Source organism: Cheilinus undulatus, linkage group 16 (assembly GCF_018320785.1).
Source record: "Cheilinus undulatus linkage group 16, ASM1832078v1, whole genome shotgun sequence".
Lineage (NCBI taxonomy): Eukaryota > Metazoa > Chordata > Actinopteri > Labriformes > Labridae > Cheilinus > Cheilinus undulatus.
In genome coordinates this window covers 24,042,353-24,066,279 of record NC_054880.1, presented here as the reverse complement: position 1 = coordinate 24,066,279, position 23,927 = coordinate 24,042,353, and the positions used below count along the sequence as shown (strand labels likewise).

The window sequence follows — 23,927 nt, the reverse complement described above, 5'->3', positions numbered from 1 at the left end:
TTCATGATTTGACAGTGGGACAGCCCTAAGCCCTCACGGACTTAGCGGGAGCGCACCTCAAAGTCAGTGAGTGTGTGAGTGTGGACATTAGGATTGGGCCGAGGGCTGAGTCACATCCATTTTCTGGGAGGGGCGGAGTCAGACAGCCCAGTAACATTTAAAGCCACAGACACAGCTCGTTCTAAACTGGGCAGAAAAAGAGGGAGTTTTAGACATGCAAAAATCCAATACTGGAGTGTTTTTTCAGCAACAAACTTCACAGGCATGTTTTGGGGACCTCTGAGAACAATATAAACTTGTCTTAAAAGGGTAAAATAAGTGACCTTTAATGCGTAGTGATACCTGCTTCTTCAACAGAACAGCAGTCAACCATTGACTGCTGTTCTGTTGAAGAAGCAGGTACTAAAATTTAGACTGAAACTCCAGAGAGACTTTTAGGGAGTTCATCACAAGGTGAGATTGCTGCACTTTTATCTAAGGGTAGATATATTATTTGGCACATTATGCCTGTGGTATTTCCTTAACAAGACCTCCCTGACTTTGCAGTCACATTGAGCCTAAAGCAGATTTCAAATTTCATATGAAAAAGGCTGAATATATACTTTAAAACTGTGATTATCACAGTATGTCACTGCAGCTTTTGTAAGCTCCATCCTGGCTTACAAAGGCAAAGATATCAGCTGACGGAACAAACAACAAAGGACGACACTTTTTTTTTTTTTTTTTACAAAAGCAATTAGCCTTTTTTAATCTTACATTGCATTGAAAATTTACATAATAGATTCATACATTTTACAAATAATTTCATCATAAAAATAAATTTCTGTACAAAACACTTTTTTATTCTATATTTCATCTTTTTTTTCAAATGGTGAATATTTCCAATGTCCCCAGGCAGGAACAGCTTTTAAGTCTTTCAAATCACACGGGTCTTATTGCGGTCAGTCAGTAGGAAAAGCTTGTGGCAAAATAGACTGAAGCTTAGAAAAAAAGGACTTCCGATGGAGGGGGAGGGAGGGTTGGAGCAAATGTGTTTGTTTGTTTGTGTGTGCATGTGTGTTGGCGACAGGGAGGGTCCCATGGTTTTTGGTAGGCACTGTGTCAGATCCATACCGAAAAACAAAACAAAAAAAAGAACACAAAAAACAGCAACAACAGCAGCAACAATCAATCCAAACTGTAATCAGAATCAATGTTACCTTAGCAATGCAGGGATGAGAGGGCAATGACAAAGAAGGAGGCTGTCGCTAACAATGCAGCTGAGGAGTTTTCACTGGTGCTTGTGGTCACAGCTGCAAGGGTTCTTCAAGCAAAGATGTTTTTTCTCTTACTGTGACTCATTAAAAAAACTCATCAAGTGAGGACCCACGTTGGATTCAAACCTTGTAATAAAAGTCCCAGAAACATAATTTCAAAAACAAATTCAGTGACTCATGCTCATCGATACATGTAGTCGTTTTAAGTGAGAACAGGTTATGCATGTAAAGTGGTATGTGATGCATTTTCAGACCCAACCCCTCAAATATGGCACTATTATAGAAATGTCAATATGGGCATGGTTTCTTATAAAAATCATCTTCTCTTCTTCCATCGTAAAGGCCGATAAAAATGTGCAACGACAGCCACCAGCGGTGATACCGTTCGATATTTTAACAGAAAAGCTGGGACAACAGATCTGAAAAGAGCTTCTAGTCAGGGAACATCAATCTGAGATTTTAAATACTTTTATGAAAAAGGGAAAAAGAATCTCAATGGCCTCTGGATATGTTTGAATTTACTAAATTGTCAGTTTGTAATCTTAATATTCTCTCCCAAATGAACAGAGCTTCACTGTCTAAAATAAATGTGCTGTTCACAGACTTTTTAAAGCAAATGCAAAAAACTTTGATTAAAAAAATGACTGGTTGATTCTTACTGCCAAAGATTTTTAAATCTTCTTTAAGACCTGTAATTGGAGGCTTGTAAACTGGGGGCTCAAATTTATTATTGATGCAGATTTCAGTAACAGGGAAGATTAATTTTTAAGAGGCACTCAAAAAACAGAATATGTGTATCCATTCAGTGCTGATTTTTGAGACCAGAACTTTTTACTTTGGTGGGAAATGACAAGAGATTCAAATCCTGGAGGTGAACTTGTAGCTGTGATCATTTAAAATTTAGTGACTTTGTGAGGGCATAGACAAGTTTAAAACATGTAGACTTTCGCTACTAAAGTCACACACTGAACTAAGGACACTCTTATAGCTACTTTTTAAAATGAATCAAAGCTTTGTACTTGAATTCCTAAGCAGGAACACAAAAATAGAAACAACAAACTTGAAACGACGGGAAAATGTACAACAGACATTTAACAAGTGGTCAAATATTTTGTATGTAGGGCATCGTTGTCAACAATCAGTTAATAAAATTACTATTTTTACTGTCTTTCATTTGGCTTTACCATAGCATTATCAGAGACATTAATTCTACCAGTGAGCAAGACTCTGGGTATGTATAATAAATAAAAAATGAGATTCATTTGAGATCTGGTATCTGTGGTATGGAGTTTGGCAACATCTGAGAACTGTAGCTTAAAAACAGCTTTAGTTAGGGGTAATGATGTGCAAATTTCTGTGACATCATATCACCAGTTAGGTTCTGAAAACAGTGACGATATTCAAGCAGATCATCAAAGCGATGCCTGTGTCACCATTGTACCATAATCCATGACTCACTGTATGTAAGAGCTCCAGCGAAGGGGCAAAGAAACAGCAGATAAAACATGAAATCCATCAATGAATAAATTCCAAATGTGCCGCCTGTGATGAATGTTTGACATATTAACTTTACACAGCATGATTGTTGCTGGAAAACCTTAAATCTCAACAATAATGACAACAACAACACCCATGATGCTCATGATTGCCTCGGTGGGAAAGACAGTGATGGTGAAAGGAACTTCACATCACATAAAGCAAAGGAAACAATCCCATTTAAAACAACAACTCAAATACTGTTTGTGACTTCTGTGAACAACACATAGTTGAAATATCTTTATTTTTTTTGAAAACTCTCAGATATAATCCATCTGTCCCCATCAGCCCCTCCCCGTGGTAAATATATAGCACAAAAATATAGGTGGTGAATGCTCCCGAATATATATGCAATAGATTTACAGATCAGAAGATTCTGCAGCAGTAACAAAGAAAGGAGATAAGCACTCACGGAGTGCAGAATTACTGTGGAGCTGTGTCCACAAATGAGGGCTACAACCCTGTTTGTCTTTCTTTTAGCTTGTCTATTACTTTGTGTGTCTGCTCATCTGGTTAATCTGTGTTTAAACTCGTCTGTCTGCAGAGTGGAGACGTACGGGGATGGTCTGCATCAGTCCTGAGACCCTGCTTGTCTCTGTTCAAGCTTTCTGTCTGCATGGGTCGGTCTCACTACCACCTGTCGACTCTGCCTCACATTTCTGTTAGTGAGTGTACCTGTCATCTCACCTGTCTGTCACTCATCCTGTCGGCTTCCCTCTAACCTCCCATCTATCTGTCCCTGTGTCAGTCCGTCTCTCCGTGGGTTGGACAGGTAGGGTTCCTGTTAAAATGTGCTTTAGTGCCAGAGAGCTTCCTCTGTTTCTCAAAGTCTTTTTTCTTTGAAAGTCCATCAGAGTCCTCTGTATCCGTTCGCTGTCTCTCTCATCAGAGTCCATTGAAATTCACAGGATCGGATTCCTCAGGGCCGTCTGATCTGATTCATTATGTGGAGGAAAGGCCGACCTCACTCAGCAGTTGATTTCAGGTTCGACAGGCTCTGATTGGCTGTGTTAGGATTTTTAAAGATCTCATCGTTTTCTCTTGATGACTCCCTCACCCTGCTTCCAGTTCAGTTAGGGGTTGGCTCGGTCTCCTCTCTCATCCATTGGATAGGAGGGAGCAGTTTATCCGTTTGATGAGTCCATCTCTTCTCATCTGTTCTCCTGGTGCTAGCTCACCCTTTAGACTCCTTTTAGTTTGGCTCTTGCTCTAATCCCAGTTCAGTTAGGATTATAGCTCCGTCTCCAGGGCCGCCCTTATCCTTTGCTTAGGAGTCAGGCGCTGTTCAAAGCAACTTTTTGCTACTGTCTGCTAGCATTAGCAATTTTAGATGCCTTTTTAATAGAAAAAGACAAGAGACTAGTAGCACCAGCCTTCTGTCTCTTTGCCTGGATTGTGTATTTCTTCGTCGTCTTAGAGTCCTGTTTAAAACAAGCCAGGCTGTTGTACTGCCTTATGACAGTGTTTTTTTCTGTCGTTTTTTGAGCCAAACTTTATTTTAAAAAATCTTTGCTTCACAGTGTCTTCTGTGACATCATCTTCATGTCACACTTTCCCATCTGTGTCTGTTCAGCCTCTCTTGCTCACAGAAAGGATTTGTTGAGAGGAGTAGCAGGAGAAGACATGGTACAAATAATATCAAAAATTTCTGTAGTGCAGTTTATCACCATGATGTATAACCATGGCCTGAGCACTGATAATGTGCTCCTCTTCCTCATGCTCTCTCTCTCTCTCTTTCTCTCTTCAGGCAGGGCTTTACTCATAGAGCAGAGAGTGGCTCCTTCTCTCCAAAGCTCTGTGTGAAATACAAAATTCGGCACTGGGTTACGGTGACATGGCACGAAATCCGACAAGCAGGTCATGGCGAAATCAGTGGGACTGGTATCAGAGAGAGTGATCGGGGTTAAATTAGAGGTTGGAGAATAATAACTCTCTGTGGTTTAGAATCAAATTATAATCTATCCATGACCATCTGAGTCTTGGGGTTAGAGACTGATTATAGCTGGATTAGTATTCAGCTGGGTTACATCTTTTCCATTCTCTCCATGTCGAATCTCAGTGTTGGTTTGGCCATTTTGTGGCCAGCGTTGATTATAAGGGGACACTCTTCTTTCCACTTGTTCTAATCAGGTGCTGTAGGTCTTCTGTAATCGATGTGTACCATGTTGCTGATGGTGTTGAGGTTTTAGTCGAAGCATACGGCTCCCACAGCCTCGTTCCAACTGTGGTCCCATTAGATATTTAAGTCATTAGGTTCAGGCGAGGATAATCAATCCTTAGACCATGGTGCAGACAGTATTCAGATTGGGATCGAATCTAACCGCCTTCCCCTCCACAGCCTTGGCGTTGGTGTTATACATGGGATTCTCGAAGGCGGCCTGGCCGTTGTTGTTTTCATGGACTGAGCAGCCTGTGTACTGTGTTTTTGGTGTGGTTCTGTGGGGAAAAAAAGTGAAAAAAATGTAAGTACACCATTAAAGAGATAAAATTGTTCTAATTGTCTATTAATATTAACTAGGTAGCCAGTGGACAATGGTGAAAGCAGTCTTGGGAGCAGAGGCAGAGTAAATAAGCTTAGAGAAGGATTAGACTGAGCACTGTGCTTTTGAGAAGCCAAGCGAGATTCCAATCAGCCCCTCCAAAACTAATTCCTTCAGCAAGTTTTTTTTTTTAAGTATTAAGAGCAGAACAGAAGTTATTTGCATCTGCTAACAATGTGAACACCAGTCACTTGTGCTTAAATCATATCTCTGAAAAATCTAATTTAACACCTTCTAAACAGAATTGTTTTGCAGCACAGTTTGAAACAGACAGTGTCTTGACTTCCTCTCAGCGCCTCAACAGTCAAACCGCTGAGGCAGCTACTGTTTTCCTCACTCAGACAGCTTCTTAAAACACCAACAAGGCCTTCTCTTTTTTCTCATGACAATAATGACAAACAGGGGTGAGGTAACAATGAAGTGACAGGTTAATATTATTTTTCATTGCTTGAGTTTAACAGAGATATGCTTCACTGAGAAAATTTCAGGTTTTTGTAAACACATACCTTTGTTTGTAGAGATAGAAACCAAAGCCGGTGAATATTAGAGCGAAGAAAGGCACCAGAATAGCGATAGCCACAGAACTGCTGTTGGTACCGAGCTGGGGGGGTGGAGAGTTCTGACTCTCTGACATATTCAGACCTGTGGCACACAGGAAAATAATTCATTGTTCACAAAATTTACTCAGATATGAATATACACAGCCATATTTCCCCAAAGGGAACGATAAAGTATATCATGCCATATCACATTGGAACGTACTGCATCGTACCATACAGTACCATCTCACTTTACAGTATCATATAATATAGCATTGTATAGTATTATTTTGTATTGTCATATTATAGCATACATTTTACTGTATTATATTCCATTGTATTGCATCATGTTGTATCGTATTAAATAGTGTTGTTTCATCACCTCCATGAATTGTTGTGGAGAGATTTGTGTGTCCCTGAGAACCTTGGAGCTGTGCTGTCAGGGGCACTAGCCCCTAGTAGAGTCTCTCAAGGCAAACTGTTCCCTGGGGAGGGTCCAGACTATGAGCAACTCAAAAACAAAATAAGTCACCACCCTACAGGCCCACCACCTGCACACAGGGCCTTGAGGTCAGATGCAAAGCAAGCTGAATGGCTTATAGGTGGCAACCTGGGTCTTCTGACTCCCAGCAGCACAGACTGCTCTATGGGATGTGGAATGTCTGAGCCTTAGAGATAGGGTGAGGAGCCTGGACATCCAGGGGAATCATGGAGTACTTGTTTGAAGCCATGCCCTTGTAGAGGTCTTCCAGGCATATCCAACTGACATGAGACCTCAGGGCAGACACAGAACTTGCTGGAGGGATTATAAAGGTACATCTAAAAAAAATTAAATATCATGTAAAAGTACATTTTTTTCCCTGTGATTTAAAGTGAAACATTCCATGACCTCTTTTGTTTTAATCTTGATAATTATGGCTTACAGCTCATGAAAATCCAAAATACACTATCTCAAAATATTAGAATATTATATAAAAGTCTAATCTGCAAAGGTCTCCTAAGCCTTTATTATCTCACTCTTGTTCAGTTCACACAACTACAATCTTTGGGAAGACTGCTGACTTTTATGTAGTCCAGAGGACAAGCTGACACCCTCCACGAGGAGGGTAAGCTACTGAAGGTCTCTGCTGAAAGGGTAGGCTGTTCTTAGAGACTGTATCAAAGAATTTTCATGGAAAGTTGACTGAAAAAGTGTGGTAAGGAATGGGGCACAAGCAACCGGGATGAGCTCAGCCTTCAGAGGACTGTCAAACAAAGTGGATTCAAGAACTTAGGAGAACGTCACAAGGAGTGGACTGAGGCTGGAGTCAGTGGATCAAGAGCCACCAGATGGGTCCAGGCAATGGGCTACAAGTGTTGTGTTCTTAGTGTTGAGCCACACCTTCACTTCAGACAATGTTGTGTCACCTAACTAAAGAAAAAAAGACCCAAAGCCTTCTTTTCAGATAAGAGTAAATTTTGAGTTTCATTTGGAAATCAAGGTCCCAGAATCTGGATGAAGATCTGAGAGGCAAAGAACCCAAGGTGCTTAAACAGGGTATATGCGGGAATCTTGAAGTTAATTTTAATACCTTTTAAAGACTTCTTTCAAGACCTTCCTAATATTTTTTAATACCTCACCGCCACTTCAAGCTGTAACCATTTACATCAGTGATATTTTTAACTTAACAGTTTTAGTTTATGATAAAGACTATAGACCACTATGATACAACAAAATTCAAATAGGCTGGGATAGTAAATCTTTGTGCTTCTGAATTTCTACCCTCCCCCCGCCCCTTCGCTCTGGCACTCTCAGAGACAATTTATGAACGCACCCACAATAGCCTAGTTTTTATGTACCTGTTCATCTTTGTTTTTTAATAAAAATGAATAAATTCACACACTTTTACGATGTTTTTGGGACTCAAACTCTTGGACAGCTAATTCAGAAAAAATACTTTCAAAATTGAAGACTTTATAAAGTCATGATAAGACTTTTCAATACTTTTTAAGGGTCTTAATTTTCCCAAAATTGATTTATCACCTTTTAATACTTTTCAAGACCCTGCAGATACCTTGTTAAAGTCCAGTGTTTTTTTAGTTTCCACAGTTGGTGATGGTTTAAGCTGCCATGTCATCTGCTGTGGTTGGTATACTGTGCTTTATCAACTCCAGAGTCAATACAGTCAGCTGTCTACCAGGAGACTTAAGCAGATGAAGCATGAAGTGCCAAAACTACCACAAACTGGTTTGCTGACCATGGTAATACTGTACTTGATTGGCCAGCCAACTGGTTATACTTAAACCCCGTAGAAAATCTCTAGGCTATTGTCAAGAAGAAGATGAGAGACACCAGACTCAAAAAAACAGACAAGCCGAAGGCTGCTATCAGAGCAAATGGGCTTCATAAAACCCCAGCAGTGCCATGGACTGACTGGCTCCATGCCATGTCGCAGTAATTTGTGCAAAAAGGAGTTCCAACCAAGTACTGAGTGCATAAATGAGCACAATTTTCCAGAAGGTCAACATTTCTGTATTATGAATATGTTTTTACGGTATGGAAGTTTCACTTCTTGAATTAAATCACAGGAAAAAAACAAACTTTTTCATGATATCCTGATTTTTTGAGATGCACTTGTATATCCCATCTGGCCCGGGAATGTTTTGGAATTTCCCAGGAACAACTAAAAAATGTCACTGGGGAGAGGAATGTCTGGGTTGATTGCTGCCATTGCAACCCAGTCCCAGATAAGTGGAAGAAAATGGATCAGTGTACGGTATCATACCACATCTTATCTGACTGCAACATAATGTACTGTGGTACATCATACAGAATCTTATGGTATGACACTTCATCACAGCACATCCCACTGCATCCTTAAAGCCTTTCTATAAAGCTTACACTTTTTACGATAGGTAATATGGGAAAAATTGTAGGACAGTCCACTATTTCGCTTGGTTTTTTTGGCACTACAACATGATTTAGAAGTAGGAACGGCTTCTTACTCTATCTGATGGATATTATAGTCTTATCTTTGGATGCAGGTTTAACGGGTTCAGCCTGTGTAAGTTGACTTTAATTCTTAAGAGCAGCTTTTGCTCTCGGTAAGAATGTATCCACTGCAGGGCTGACTCAGCGTGAGCAATAAGGTCACTGCTGCCAGCGAAGAGAAGCTCCCTGATCACTTTCTCCATTAGCGAGCTTCTTTCAAGCAGTTCAAAAGCCCTTTCAAGTTATCATTTATGGAACAAATGTAATTACACACTAAACCTAAGGAAGAATTACCCAGTCTTTGCAGTCCAAACTGTCCGTAGTCTTTTCCCTGAATGAAACCTTGGAACACATAACTTGAACCATCCGGCTCTGCTGATACCTAGAGATGAAAAGAGGATATAACAATAAAAAGAGGAGGAAAATATGGGAGGTTTGGTTTTAAAAATTTCTGTGTTAACACTGCAGCATGTGAACATTGAAGAAAAAACAATATTTATATTTATTGATATTTATGTTGTCTAAAAAATAGATATTGCTACATATATTTAGCATTTTAAGATTCCCTGGTAAATGACCACTGCACTATTGATTAATCATTTAGTGGCATTTTGTAAAGATTATTTAAGTAAAAGGTAGTTTGTTGTATGTCTCATATATTGATTTTTTACAATAACATCAATTTATATAAAAATGTTATTAAATCTTCTGAAGGACCTCAGTCTTATTTGGTGGGCTACTCTGTATCGACTTACAAATCCATCCATGGTCCACGAGTCTTCAATGATTTTGGCCGGAGTTATGGCTGAGTCCTTGAGCTGGTTACCCTGGTTCACATAGTTCACCTGATACATTAGCAGTAACAGCCTGGCCTCAGCAGCTTTATACACTCCTACAAAGACAGAAGAAAGAACTGGTTTACTAAATAACAGAGAGCAAAACATCAAAATGCAAAGGGATAGCATAACAAGATCCTAATTTCTAAATCCCACTCTTATCATGTTTGAATTCAACAAACAGGATATGGGATGAAAAAGTAAGATTCACCACATCTTGTCTACAGCTTGGTTCTTCACGCACAGACTAAAGATTTATGCTGCCTTCTCTGCAGGAAAAAGAAAACAAGCTTATCTCCCTCAAAAAATGCACTAAGGCAACTTGACATTTTAAGAAAGATCTTGAAATGAAGTCATTTAAAAATTATGCAACTGGGTGCTGACATTTTGGTGCCTGTGTGAGTGCTACTTTAGCTGTTATTGATCTAAAGCTGCTCCTCTGGGCCATGACATGCTGTAAGAAGTCTCATAGCTGTGTGGTATTGTGATATGGGGTTTGTGCTCTCTGCAACTCCAGGAGCCAATTCTAGCTTCAACAGGATTTGTGTTTTAATAAGGTCTTAACCCCCCACTGACGCTGTTGTAGGACCCTGGGAGGTCTGTGTGTGGATATGTGTATGTGTGAGTTTGAGGGGAAATACAGTAACAGCATTAAAATAAGCATAGCAGCTCTAGTAGAGGAGTGAAATACAGACAGTTGGAAAACAGCTCAGTGACTCAGAGAAGCGAAGATAATGTGCAGGAGGTAAGAGCTGCATACAAATCAGAAGGGCTCTTTATTTATCATTTTACAAACTGATCGACATTATGCTGTACAGTATGCAATGCAGTATAACCCTTCTATATGAAGTAACATCCACTAAATTGAATTGTAGCATCAAAGGTATAAACATAAGTGAACATGCCTGACAGGAGCAGGTCCATGTTGCCGTTGCTAAGGGAAACGTTGACTCTTCCTGTTGTGGAGTTGAAGCTGGTGATGCTCAGTGTCATAGGCTGCTTCCTCCCACGGTAATTATAGGAGCCTTTCCATATGTAGTTAGGAGCAAAGACATCATCTGGAACTAGAGAAGAACAAAACACAGGCAATGGTATAAAATGAACAGAACAGAAAATTATTTGGTGGATTACATTAATGCAACAGAATGCAGTTCAAAGAACAGAACACAGAAGAAACTCAAAGAGAAAAAAGCTGAACTGAATGAATGGAGAACAAAAAAGATCAGAATTCAGCATGAAAAAGACATCCAGGTAAAATCTTGATCATTTGTGTGCTTTCAAGCACTTGTGAGGAAGTTTTAGAGCGTGTCCACTTTGGAAGCTACTGTGGACAAAGCTGCACTTTTTTTATTTCTAAAACAAAAACATGGCTCGAGACAAATGAATCAATTGCTGATTAAAACCTTTGTCAGGTCTGTATTGAGGAGAATTTATTGGAGTTGTGTAACATGTAACATCAATTCAATATAATGTTTCTGTATGTGTTATTCTGTTTATGTCATGGTTTTATATGAAACACATGACAGAAATGACAGTAGAAAGACAGGGTCCTCATAACAGTCAGGATGTCTGTTATATATATATATATATATATATATATATATATATATATATATATATATATATATATATATATATATAGTGCTTAACAAATTTAGTAGATCACCACTCAAAGTAAGGTTTATGCCACAGCTGCCCTAAATGAACAGCATTGGTAATTACCAAAATAATTTTTTATGTTTCTGGAAAGGTTAATACACCAATATGTAGAAGCTCTTTAACAGAATGATATTTTAATGCTAAAATACAATTGTTATTTTTATCCATGAATTTTTAAATTAACTGATTTACAAAAAAACTGAAAAAATAGTAAAGCACATTAATATTTCTTGATTAATATGTCAAATTATAATTGTTTACTTGCATTCCTGAACAGAAAAATTAGTTTTAGTGGTTGAATGTTATGCTTGATTCATTTCTGACTTCTCAGAGAAGCCCAGTGAGCTGGCTCAAATTTGGGTGTAAAAAGGTGAATTCAGTTTGAAATTCCTCATTCCTGTTCAAAATGGTAAAACGTGGAGAGCTCACTGAAAATGAAAGAGTCCATATTAAAGCATTTCATGATGCTGGATGGTCTCTGAGACAAATACGGAAAGACATAAAGTGTTCTCACAGTGTGGTCAAGTATGTTTTGGAGTCAAGACTGGACCTATACAAAATGCGCCAAGGAAGAGGCAGGAAACCAAAGTTAACTGAAGCAGATGTCAGACACCTCAAGATTTGAAGTACTAGAGACAGAAAGAAGACCACTGCTGATCTTCAGGCAGAGATGAATGCTTCTAGATCAGAGTCTGAGAAAGTCTCCAGAATGACCATAAGCAGACGACTGATGGAACAAGGCTTAAAGGGAAGAATAGCTGCTAAGAAGCCATTATTGAGGCCTGCAAACATCCACAAACACCTTAGATTTGCCAGGGAGCATAAACACTGGACTGTTGATGACTGGAAGAAGGTACTCTGGACGGACGACTCCAAGTTTGAACTCTTCGGTCAGCATCATGGTGTTTATGTCCGCAGAAAAGCTGGAGAACGTTTTGATGCCAGATGCATTGCACCCACAGTGAAACATGGTGGAGATTCCATTATGGTATGGGGTTCCATTTGTGGATACGGCGTGGGCAAAGTAGTAAAAAATGGACGGTATCATGAACAAGAACCTCTACCACAACATCTTAGTGTTATTTGCCAAATAAATAACAATAATATTTTCATTTTTAAACAAGTTTTTGAAAGATTTCTAAAATACTTACGTTTTCTAGTTTTTATGACAGGTGGTCTAACACATTTGTTAAGCACTGTATACAGATATTTAGCCAATTATCATTGCTGATATATTCCTTTCCAGATAATCACTCTCAACAGTCTCACTTAATATACTGCCCTCAACTACCAGCTAACTAACATTGAGGTCTGGGTGGCACTGACATAGGGAGTGTATGGCATCTCTTGTTTCCTGCTGCTCTGTGCTTTCTTATATCAACAAAGCCAGTGCTAAATTGTTTATTTCCCTTATCTTTTTAACATGCAGCTTTACTTTAGGCATATTAAATACATTTTGTTTGTCACAAGAAATGCATGTTGGTTTTAGATGTGGTGTATTGGTCTCATGCGCAACTAAAGTCGATATCAGCTATTATCAGCCAACCTTTAGCATGCAGTCTCTGTCAAATTGACCAATAAAATGCGCTTTACATTTTCTCTTTTCTGATCTTGTCCTGTACATGTTGATAGTGCTTTTGGTGAAAAATCTTAATCAAACTTTAAACATCAACATTTTACTTACTGCATATTATACAGCAAGATAGTTAAAACTTGAAACTAGAACACATCATACACAATAACATAATATTAACATTAAAATCTATAGGAATAAAACTTTATTAAGTAAAAGCAATAGTAAAATCTGTTGGGATAAAACAACCTCACCTTTCCACAGGTTCAGAGCAGCTATACCAAAAGCCTGACTAGCCCTAGTTTTGAGCTTTGTTTTAGGCAAACCCAGGAGCAGGTTGGCAGAACTCAGTGCTCTGGCTGTAGCCTGAACACGGAGCAATTCGCTTAAACAAGGCGCTGCCAAACCATTAAGTGCTTTAAAAACTGATGACAAAATTTTAAATTCTATCCTGCAAAAACAGGCAGTTAGATGAGGGAGAAAAAGACAGGGGTTATGTGGCCCTTCTGTTTTTATTTTCCCTGGCAGGAGACAAGCCACGTTCTGCACTTAACTGCAGGCACTAGTCCAAAACCACATACAGTGATTACAGTAATCTAGTTGAGATGTTATAAATGCATGCATAACTCTATAGATCTATGAATTATAGAAAGAATCAGTCATGCTGCTGATGGTCCTATCTGCTTGAATGGTTCTCTAATGCTGCATTCACACTAAAAACTAAAGCGACCTTAACCTGATTTTTCTCTTCTTCTAAGATCAGATTTTTAAATTTCAGTTTTAATAGCAAAACTCAAAATAAAATCTGATCTTTTCAATCAATCAGACTCAGGGAAACTTTTGTATGTGAAGCGAGTGGAGAAGTCTGACACAGGCCATGCTTTAAAAAGTAAAGTGAACAGTCAAAAAAAAAAAAAAAAAAAATCAGATATGAGCAAAAAATGAGAACTGATTATTAAGGTTTGTGGTGTGAATAAAGCCAGTATACATTTCAATGTGCTTTATAACCAGTTAAAAACTCCCCCAAGAAGCTTTCATTAATGAAACTAACATTTAACTGCAAGGCTCTTTTAAAAACAGACTTTTTGCTTGTTCTCTTCAAAACTTAAGCACCAGTTAGATCACCAAGAACAAGCACAAGATCTTAAATATGCCGTTATAAAGGATCAAATTTGAACCCAAATAAAAATACTTTCTCTCCTGCTTAAAAGAAAACCTACAGAGTGAATCTCAAACACAAAAACAAAGCTTTTGCTTTTTTCTGTACAGCTCTGTTACCAGTTACATCCTGTTTCCTGTTTTGATAGGTACATAAATCTGCACCATTAGGAAACCATAAATGTGCTTTTATTAGAAGCCAAAAGATAGAAATGACAACAGAAAAGGACAGATCACATCAGGAATCTAAAAAACAGAGGGCTAAACAGAAGCGAAGCATAGAGTAAAGCAACAGTAACATCAAAGTATTTAATTCACCTTTCTATCTGCAGTGAGGAAAAATAAATTATTCACACCAGAGAGCAGTAAGGAACAATAAAATTGACAAAAACAAAAGAACAACACTGTGGAGCAAACACGGCCGAGTGGCAAGTAGCAGAGCAGAATTTATCAAAGCAAAAACAAAAACACTCAGAAAATATTAAAGAGATTAGGAGTAGAAAAGAAATAACAGGTCTGCCCTTGCTTGAAATGAAATAAAATGTAAGAGAACTGACCGTTGAGTTTGGGGCTGGGAGTTCCTGTTGCTGGTTTCACGGGTTTCTTCTTCTCTCCAGCTACACATACGAGAAAAAGAGAGCAAAAGTATTATTAAAATACATGAGCAGAGCTGCAGGGACTCAGTATAAAAAGATATTAAAATGTTTGCCTCTTGTTAAACCTACAGAGCCATCATCTCAAATCCCCAGGAACCAGCCTTATGCAGGGGAGAGGACTTTATATTACCAAATTAGAATGCAGTGTTGGTGACTTTTAATCACACATGTGAATAGTGAGTGACGAGTTAGTAGGAAAAGGTCACTTAGAATAAATCTCTCTAATAGTTATTTGTAGGCAGTGCAATGCAAATAGAGTTCCTGACCGATAATTGTAGAGCATATTAGATCCTTTTAAAGCAGCCTTGAGGCACTCTGAGTTTGACCATTCAGAGCAGCCTCTTATCATCACTTCAGCATGCAGCCATTGTTGCCAATAAGGAGAGGCAGGCAAAGACAAAGGGCTTTTTGTCCTAGAATCTCAAATTGGATCAGAGAGTGCTCCAATTTTAGAGGCCACCTCAGGGCGAGAGGGTGCCAGCCTTGGTGGAATCATCTTTAGGCTGTTGTTTTCTTTTCCTTGTACAAAGGTAGATACAAAACTGTATCATCTTTATTTCTTTTTGAGTAATGTACAAAACACATCCATGCTTCATCGTTTGCTAAGAACTGAGGAGAGTTTTGTGATAAAATCAAAGAGGCTGCAAAACAGCCACCAAATAGGCCTTTTGGTGAGATAGTTGTTTTCTTAAGTCAGAAAAAAACTTTTATCCCAACTTTTAAACAAACTTTGATAAGGAGTTATTTTAGTGCTCACAAAAGTGGAAGCTTGAACACCTGTAATCCAATGAAAGCTGGGAAAACCGTGTGTGAAACAATTTAAAGCTCTAAAACAGCCTCTAATAAACAGCATGGTGAAATGGTCGTGACGAAGCACTTTTTACTGGTGAGTGTTCCATGGGAATATGTATTAAATTATCAAAAGCATCAATATCTAACTTTTTTAGTGGAATGAGGCACTGGAATGGGGAAAAAACAACAAAATGGAGTAAAAAGCTTCAAAATTCACACTTTGTTAAAACTGTGAGAATATTTATGGAAATACCATTATGGAGCACCATTTGCTTAATGGCTGTGCCTGTGTGCCTCATGCACATAGGCTGTTGTTTGAACTCAGGCAGCCTGAGGCCCCATCTACACGGAGACAAATTCAGGAGTATACGCAAATGTTTTTGTCGTATTGCCGTTTCATCCACATGGAAAAACAGCCTTTTCGGAAGCTGTAAGCGCTACTATTCAAACCGGGTCCCAAAGTGTCCAAATCTGTATACGGCTATGGTGTCATCTCTGTGTGGACAGCCAACCGCATCTTTCTTGAAATGATTACATCATACATAAAATAGCCTACTTAAGCTGCATGTGTGAGTCCAGACAGAACAACAATGGTGGATTACAGGGTTGTGTTCGTATATATACGCATGCTCCATAATCTTCTTCTCTCTTTCTGGTGCATTTCTGTGGCAGAGTTACAGCGCCATTTACTGACTTGGCATATACTGTATATTACAGCGTTTTCAGTGGTTCCATATTTACACTGACATGTCCTGAAACAATCCCGTTTTTACAGAAAACATTTTCAAAACAAAACGGAAATATATCATTTTTGTCTCCTTGTGGACAAGGCCTGAGTTCAAACTCTAACTCTGAGGCTCCTTGACCACATGTTATTCCCCACCGTCTCTCCCCCCCAGTTTCTAACTTGATCCACCGTCCTTTCTTAATGAAGGCATAAAAGGCCAGAAAAAAGACAAAACTTCCTATTTAAGGATATTTACCCTTTTTCACATTCTGTGTACTAGAATAGGATGGTATTCATTGTGTAAGAAAGTCATGCCTTCCCCAATTTTACTAGGGTATATTAGGGGTGGGAGAAAAAATCGATACAGCACAGTATTGTGATATCTTGTCTGGTCATATATCGTACCGTCTCGTCCATCAAGTATTGATTTTTTTTCAAATTAATTGCTAATGTGAACTGAAGTCTATGATAATGGAAAAATAAAATAAATTGTTTGTCCAGTGAGGTTGACAGAGGTGACGGTCATAGAGCAGGAGAAAGTTAGTACAACAAACATGCCAGCACCAGGGGAAGGACATTAGAACGAAAGAAGGGCACAAATGAGATGGACATGACACATGAGGTTAGCAAGAAGTACTACATGAAAATAAAATACTGCAGAAATACAACAAACATGAGGGCAAGACTAATGCTAAATCAGCTAAACAGTTGAAAAAGTGCTATAGATCACGATATATCGCAATATATCATATCGCAATACTGTATTGCAAAATGTTTAAAATTGCAATTATATCAAATTGTGACTCAAGTATCGTGACAATATCGTATCGTGGGGCCACTAGTGATTCCCACCCCTTGGGTATATGGTGTTACCACAAAGTGTTTAAAAAAAAAAAAAAGACTTTATATGAGCACTTGTTTGAGTGTGTGCTCACATTTAAAAAGAAAAATAAGTTACATTAGGACAGAGGAGCAAATTAAGTTTCTCTCTTTTTTCTTTCCATCTATGGCACATACATGCTCTTTTTTCCTCCCTCTTCCCTCCCTTCCTCCTAGAAGAAATATGAGAAATAATAATCAACTATGATCATTTAGGATCTGGGAATGTGCTTTTTAACAGATAAAGATTGGACTTAAATATTAGGCTGTTTATATTGACATTGTGCTTGAGCTCACTTTATGAGAATCTTATAAAAAGTTACAGAATAATTCAGTACCCAAAATAACAAACAAGCCTGGATTTGCTTAATCAAAATTTCACATCTAAATGGGTAAAGATAAGTTTAAATGTTTTTAAAAACATTTGATGAATTTAATTGTACCTGGTGTGGCTGCTGCAGGACAATGGTGATGTCCTGTGGTTGTTTATACGCTTCATCATTTCTCATCAACAAAGATGAATTAAAGTTTTTAAACTCGCATAACAGTGGATCAGATTACAGTCAGTGGTGCACGTTTAAGAATTAAATTTTAAAGACTATACTGTGGTGCCAGAGCTGTGCAAGCGCTATGCCAAGCCATGGTGCATTAGTATTTATGTGCTGGCACATATGTGTGCGTTTGTCTTTTGCCAAATTAGCTTGAAACCATTAACAGGAATTCATCACCTTTAAAGCATCTTGACACACATGCAATGGTGCTGCTGGTGAAAGACAACAAACATTCTTAAGGAATTTATTATAAACAGGCGTGCATTACACAACATCGTCTTCATGACAGGAATCAAAGCACTACCGTGGCTATCTTTAATACTCCAGGAAACAGTCTTGCAGCCCATTCCTACTATGTACACATTTTTCCAACTTGTGGATCACCTCCTGTGAGCCAATATTTATGCCCTTAAATCCACTTTTTGCTGATTGCTTTAGTTGTAAGTTTGTAATATCTGACAGACACCTGTTAGGGTTCAACAGGTCGCAGTTTAAGCTCAATGCAATCATTCTGTCAGTGGGAGCAGCAATAAGATTGCAAGGGGATGAGAAATGGACCCATGAGATGTGATGAATTCATAACCTGGCCTGAAAGGATCTGACGGGCTTCATCTAATGAAGGATGAAACACCACCATGAGATACTGTGTTATCTTCTATATGGTGCTGCCACAAGACGAGCCAGTCCACAAGGAAATCTCCTCCTGTTCCACACTGCTGCAAGTAGCTTTACTGACATATCAAGCAAGATGTGCTAATGTCTCCTACCTCTGAACTATTTTTTTTAGCTAAAATACTCATTCAAATGCATAAGATATCACAAAAAGAAAAGGATAACATTCAAAAAATTATTTCTGTACCTCGACATATAGGCATTTTTCCAGTCCAAGTGCCATCACTCTTGCAGACTCTGTGCTCAGAACCCCCCGCCAGGAAGTAGCCATGCTGGCAGCTGTACACCAAGGTGTAGCCAAATCCAGGCAGATCCATCCCCACCACATCCACATGGAGTGGGCTCTCTGGCTGCTTACAGGCATGAGCTGGGGGTGGAGAGGAAATATATACACTGGAGTTAAAGTCTGACAGGATGAGCATTAATGGGTTTTATGTTTACGTAAAGGTAGGAGTTTTGTTTCTTACGTATGCACTCAGGTTGTGTTCCACTCCATGTAAGATCAGGCTGGCAGGTTCGAGAGGAAGAGCCCTGAATCAAATGTCCCGGCTGGCACTGAAATGACACCACGCTCCCCACCTGTAGAGAGTGACAGAGAGGGAGTGACAAAAACAACACACCAAAGCAAGTATAATTTCTGAACATTTTCTGCATACTCTCAGATACTGTCGCAGAAAAAGACTGCTACATACATATGCAAACATACTTTGCATAATACGTCTCTTGATTTACTATGAAAATTTGATGCTTTTGTCTTTGTGAAATACAGAGCAATGTACTGAAGATTACCAAACAGTGACTGAGAATGCTTTCAACACTTTTTATAAATAACACAACATTTGAAAACCCTGAAAACATTTTAAGCATGAAACTGAAAATGAGGATTAGAGGTTGAAGACAAAGATAATGGTTATCCAAATAAACACTTCTGATCATGTTTTCAAGTCTGCAGATACAGTTCTCATACGTGCTGCTCAGTTTCTTGAGAGAATTAAAGAGCAATTATTTGCTAGAATCGTCCCTCCTCTCCACACTGACCATGAAGAAATCCCTACGTAAGGCAGCTAAACAAAGAAAGGAGAATACAATACAAAGTCCTTGTTCTGTGCAAACATCAGCAGAGGCTAATGTAAGGCCAGCAATGTGGAAGCAGAATCAAAAGGTTATCCTCCATTACAGTCAATGTCCTTCCAGCCTGTCTGCCTTGTGAACAGTGTATTTATGCAGAGCCATACTCAAGTGTGTCTTGTATTTCCATTGGCCAAAGATGACATTTTGATCCCTTTACGTAAAATGGAAGGGAGCAGGGGAGTTATTATAGCAACCTTAATACCTATTGAAAGGTAAATGTCCTATGACCTAAAATATTTTATTACTTTTGTTATAAGGCAATTTGGATTTTTTCCACCTTGTTGGTTTACAATTGTAAAATAAAGGAAATAAGGTCACAACTTTTATGTTCTTTGTCAATAAATCTGTAGAATTAAGTTTTTCAGACAATTTAGCAAGCAATTTAGATATTATATTTTCTCAAAATGTTGGTATCCTTTCCTGTTTGTCCCTCTCATTTTCTTACTTTTGTTTACAAATAGGTTATCAAACTAAATTTTACCTATGACAGTGATCTCAATGGCAACATTTATGTTAGTAAGTTAGCCTTTTACTCTGAGAGAAAGTTGGATATAGTGCTAAGTTTGCTGGTGGAAATATTTACCTTAAAGCCGTAGGTCCGGTTTAAGGAGCCGTAGCGTGGCGTTCCCGGGTTATCACAGCTGGTTTTGGTCGGTTCTGAAACAAAGAAGAGAACATGCCTCTAAGTAATTACATAGAAAATCTAAAAGTAGAGATAAATTAGTGGCAGCATTATTTGTCCTCTCTCAAATCTCCTCTCCTTTCCACTGTTGTCATGGTAACAGCAGGGGTATGTATGTGGAGAGGGGACACCAGGGGGCAGTAGTGCTTTATCAGAAAACGAGGCAGCTTTGAGAGTGAGAGAGCAGTGTCTGTGTGTGTGTGGCAGGAACATCAGCATGTAGAGCACATCCTGACGCAGAGCTCGATTCAATACAGCTTCCGAAATGACAGATTCACTATCCTCTCTCTCCCCCCTTCTCTACCTCTCTAGCCCCCCCTCTATCTCCCTCTCTTTCTCTAACTGCTCCCTCTTCCTCTCTCTTCCTATCTTCCCATGTCACTGTATATCTCTCCTCCCACTGCTGTCTCCCCCTACCCTCCTTCCCTCCCTTGTCTGTCTTATTTAAAGAGCAGGCTGCTTCAGCTCAAAACTCATTCTGTTTCAGTCACACAGTAATACACATCACACGCTAACATACAGCTGCAATCACACACTAATAAATCACTTGAGCACACACACGCATACACATCGAGGCAGGATTACTTTCTTACTTCACTTCTATCATCGAGGAAAACAGAGCAGCACTTTTTTTGTATGCTTGTATATGTTTCACCGTCAGACTTAAACACTGGTGGGTTTCTACAGGTAGAATAATTATGTTTTTCCCTCTTTCTATAGTTTTATTCTCCAAGTTCTTTACATTTGTGAGATGATTATTAAGAATCATCTATTATTAGACCATCTATTGTGTACTGAGCACTGGACTTTACAGCCTCTTTAAAGTGACAAACTACAAGCCTGCTTTATCCATTGCTTCGGAGGTACAAACAGGCAAGTGTCTGTTCATGTTACGAAGGCTCTCATTTATTACAATTCATGACCACACTTCATGTTAAAGCACCTGCACAGAATCAGACATAAAGTGGTGCTGTAAACATCACATGTACTGCTGTATGGACCCAGTGGGACCATTTGTAATGTGCACTGAATATCCCTCCTTATTTTCTTCTTAATCCCCAGATAGCAGCAGCTTGTTTGAAGTTGGATGTGGATTCCTGTTCCTGACAGCCTTTAAGAAATACTAAGTTGCAGTGAGCAATGGTGCTGTCTTGCTTATGAGGAAGCACTTTCTCTGTTATTTATAAGCAGGACTTTCTACATAGGATCCCCTATTTTAAAGAACTAAGTTTAAGGCATTACTAATTGAGCGTAAAATGTAATGCAATTTTGAATTTTAGTTTAATCAATCAAAGAAAAATGACTCAGTATGACCTCCTTAGAGGCATGAGATTTCAATTCATCAAAAACATAAAAGTTTCTTCATTTAACAGTTCACTCATTTAAGAAGGCATTGCAATCATTATTTGAAATTTTGCAAAATACTTTTGGGTGCAGCTGTTGCTTTATGTTGGGATCAGCCTTTGGGAAACAAAGACTCTGCCTACATGTACAGTTGGAAGCCTGAGTACAGTTGTCCTGGAACAAAAGACCATAAACATCAGAGGTACTTAGCTTCCCAGTAGCCCTTGCAGCACTTTACACCAAGTGTGAAAAGAACACATTCTCCTTCCTCATTGGAGGAGACAGATGCAAAACCACAGGGGTTCTATGATGCGGCACAGGAAATACACAACCCTGTGACCATTTACCCCATGGCAATTCCACCACCATAGCAGGTGCCTCCCACTGTGTGCTTCATGCTCCCAGCTTTATCTAAAAGTTTGGCACAGTCAGCTACCGGCTGGCCAAGTACAAAGACTTTTTTGTTTCCTTCGACAGGGCAGAAGTGCTGCATAAAGCCCACCGGTATCTGGAGAAGGACAAGCAACTTCTTTCCTGCCACCAGAAGAACGATACAAGCTCTGCTCTCATCCTAAAGTTTATCCTGCTGCCTTTGCAGAACTTCCACTTTCTGGAGAGGCACCCAAACTGTGGAAAAAACATTAATGGACTCGCTTCTGCACAGTCCTGAATCTAGTTGGACATTAGACTCTACTCACACACCGTGATCACAAATGTGAGGTTTAGTTTGAGCAGAAATAGTTCTAGGAAATGTGTTATATGCACACTGGTTGAAACCTGAATTTGTTGTCTTCATGTCTTGTTGTCTCATGTCTCATGATTTTTTATTTATTTTGCTGTGCCTATTTATGTCCGGTGCAGTGCCTTCACCAACACAAGTGTGACTACTGTTGCATCAAAGTCACTGGGTTTCTGTGCGGTGAAGTGACCATACTGAGCTAGTTACTGCAAGCTAAAGTTTCTTTCTTTTTAACATGGTTCCACCTTAAAATCATACGTGATTTGGCTATGTTGTCTTTTTTCTCTCTCTCTCACACGCACACATATTTACCATACTTTGCTTTGCAAATATTTTGTGTGTTGCAGTTTTGTAATAGTTATTTGTTAAATTGAGTGTTATTGAAAACACTTGATGCTGCCTTGTTAAATAAATCCTATGATAAATTTAAAGAGAAGCTGTCTGTGAATATTGTGCATACACACTGTAATGACTGCTGGTTCAAGAGTCGGTCAGTGTTCACACCTTTTTTTTATTTACATACCAATGTTTATTTAACAACAATAACATTATAATTGAAATTTTAATTCAGAGACGGACTTTTTGCTCCTTTTTGGGGTTTTCCCGTTTTCAAAGCATGGTCCCATTGTTTAGGAAACTTGATTAATAGGTTTATTTATATTAATAATTTGGAAAATTATTAATAATATTGTAGAAATAATCAAAATCTAGCATTACAAATTCCACCGTGTATAACAAATTAACAACAAACCAAGAGATATTTGATAACCCAAGCCCATTTGCAGAACTTCCTATCACTTCTTATACTATACATGAGGATGGATGACACATCCAAACCCCCTCCTGTTAAGCAAAGATGAAGCCCATGACCTGCTCTGTTGCACATGTTGCAACATGTGCATGTTATATGTTGCACATTGGAACCAGGTTAAAATGGAGGAGGCTGGGTTTATGACATATACTGCAGCCATTCAGCTCTAAATCTTTAAGCTTCACTTGGGGTCAGGTGTTATACTGTCCACTCTTTATACAGTATGTGGTATTTACTGTACATATAAGAACTAAGTTGCTGATCCTCTGAAGTCAGTTAAACAGAGGATACAGTGTTCTTATTGGAGAATATCCAAATGATGCAATTTGTGTTTAAAAGACAATAATTTACAGTAATACAAAATATTGTTCTGTTCATATTACATCACAAATAGACATTGGAACGTTTTAAGAATATGTTTAAAAAAAAAGCTCAAAACATAATTATACAGGCCCAAGAAACAAAAAGAATAAACTCATCTAAGTCAAGTTTTACAGGTTTTTGATAATGTTACTCTGATATAAAATGATTTACATACAAGGTTGCACCAACACAATTTTTCAAATTTAAAATAATTGCCATTTGCAGCATGCAGGCCATCTAGTTGTTCTATCTAACAGGGCAATAGCAGTAACTGCCAGTTTGGAAACTTCAGTGCATCCTTTAAGGGCTGTCCCTAAGGCTCCCTGTTCATGTAAAAGATTGTCTTCGATACACTTCCAGTCAGTATTAATTATAATTTCAATATGTCTATGTAATTTCAACCTTTAAGAAACAGTAGCTGCTCTGCTCTGCACCCCATGAGTAAACTGCAATGTGCTGTGGACTCCATAACGACTGGTCATTAGTGGCAGTGATCATTAGGCGGGGGAGTA

General features: G+C 38.7%; 1 protein-coding gene across 1 annotated transcript in view; it reads right to left on the bottom strand.

Moving 5' to 3' along the window:
• Positions 1-871: 871 nt before the first annotated feature.
• The window catches only part of csmd3b (CUB and Sushi multiple domains 3b), a 367,690-nt gene continuing 344,634 nt past the window's right edge, over positions 872-23,927 (bottom strand). Inside the window, exons 64-72 of the mRNA XM_041808608.1 lie at positions 20,060-20,133; positions 18,813-18,924; positions 18,533-18,712; positions 14,626-14,685; positions 10,584-10,742; positions 9,598-9,734; positions 9,137-9,224; positions 5,839-5,974; positions 872-5,228 (exon numbers count right to left, since the gene is read on the bottom strand). Of these exons, the coding sequence (XP_041664542.1) occupies positions 5,069-5,228; positions 5,839-5,974; positions 9,137-9,224; positions 9,598-9,734; positions 10,584-10,742; positions 14,626-14,685; positions 18,533-18,712; positions 18,813-18,924; positions 20,060-20,133 (1,106 nt within the window). The 3' untranslated portion in view covers positions 872-5,068. The remainder of the gene's footprint in view (positions 5,229-5,838; positions 5,975-9,136; positions 9,225-9,597; positions 9,735-10,583; positions 10,743-14,625; positions 14,686-18,532; positions 18,713-18,812; positions 18,925-20,059; positions 20,134-23,927) is intronic.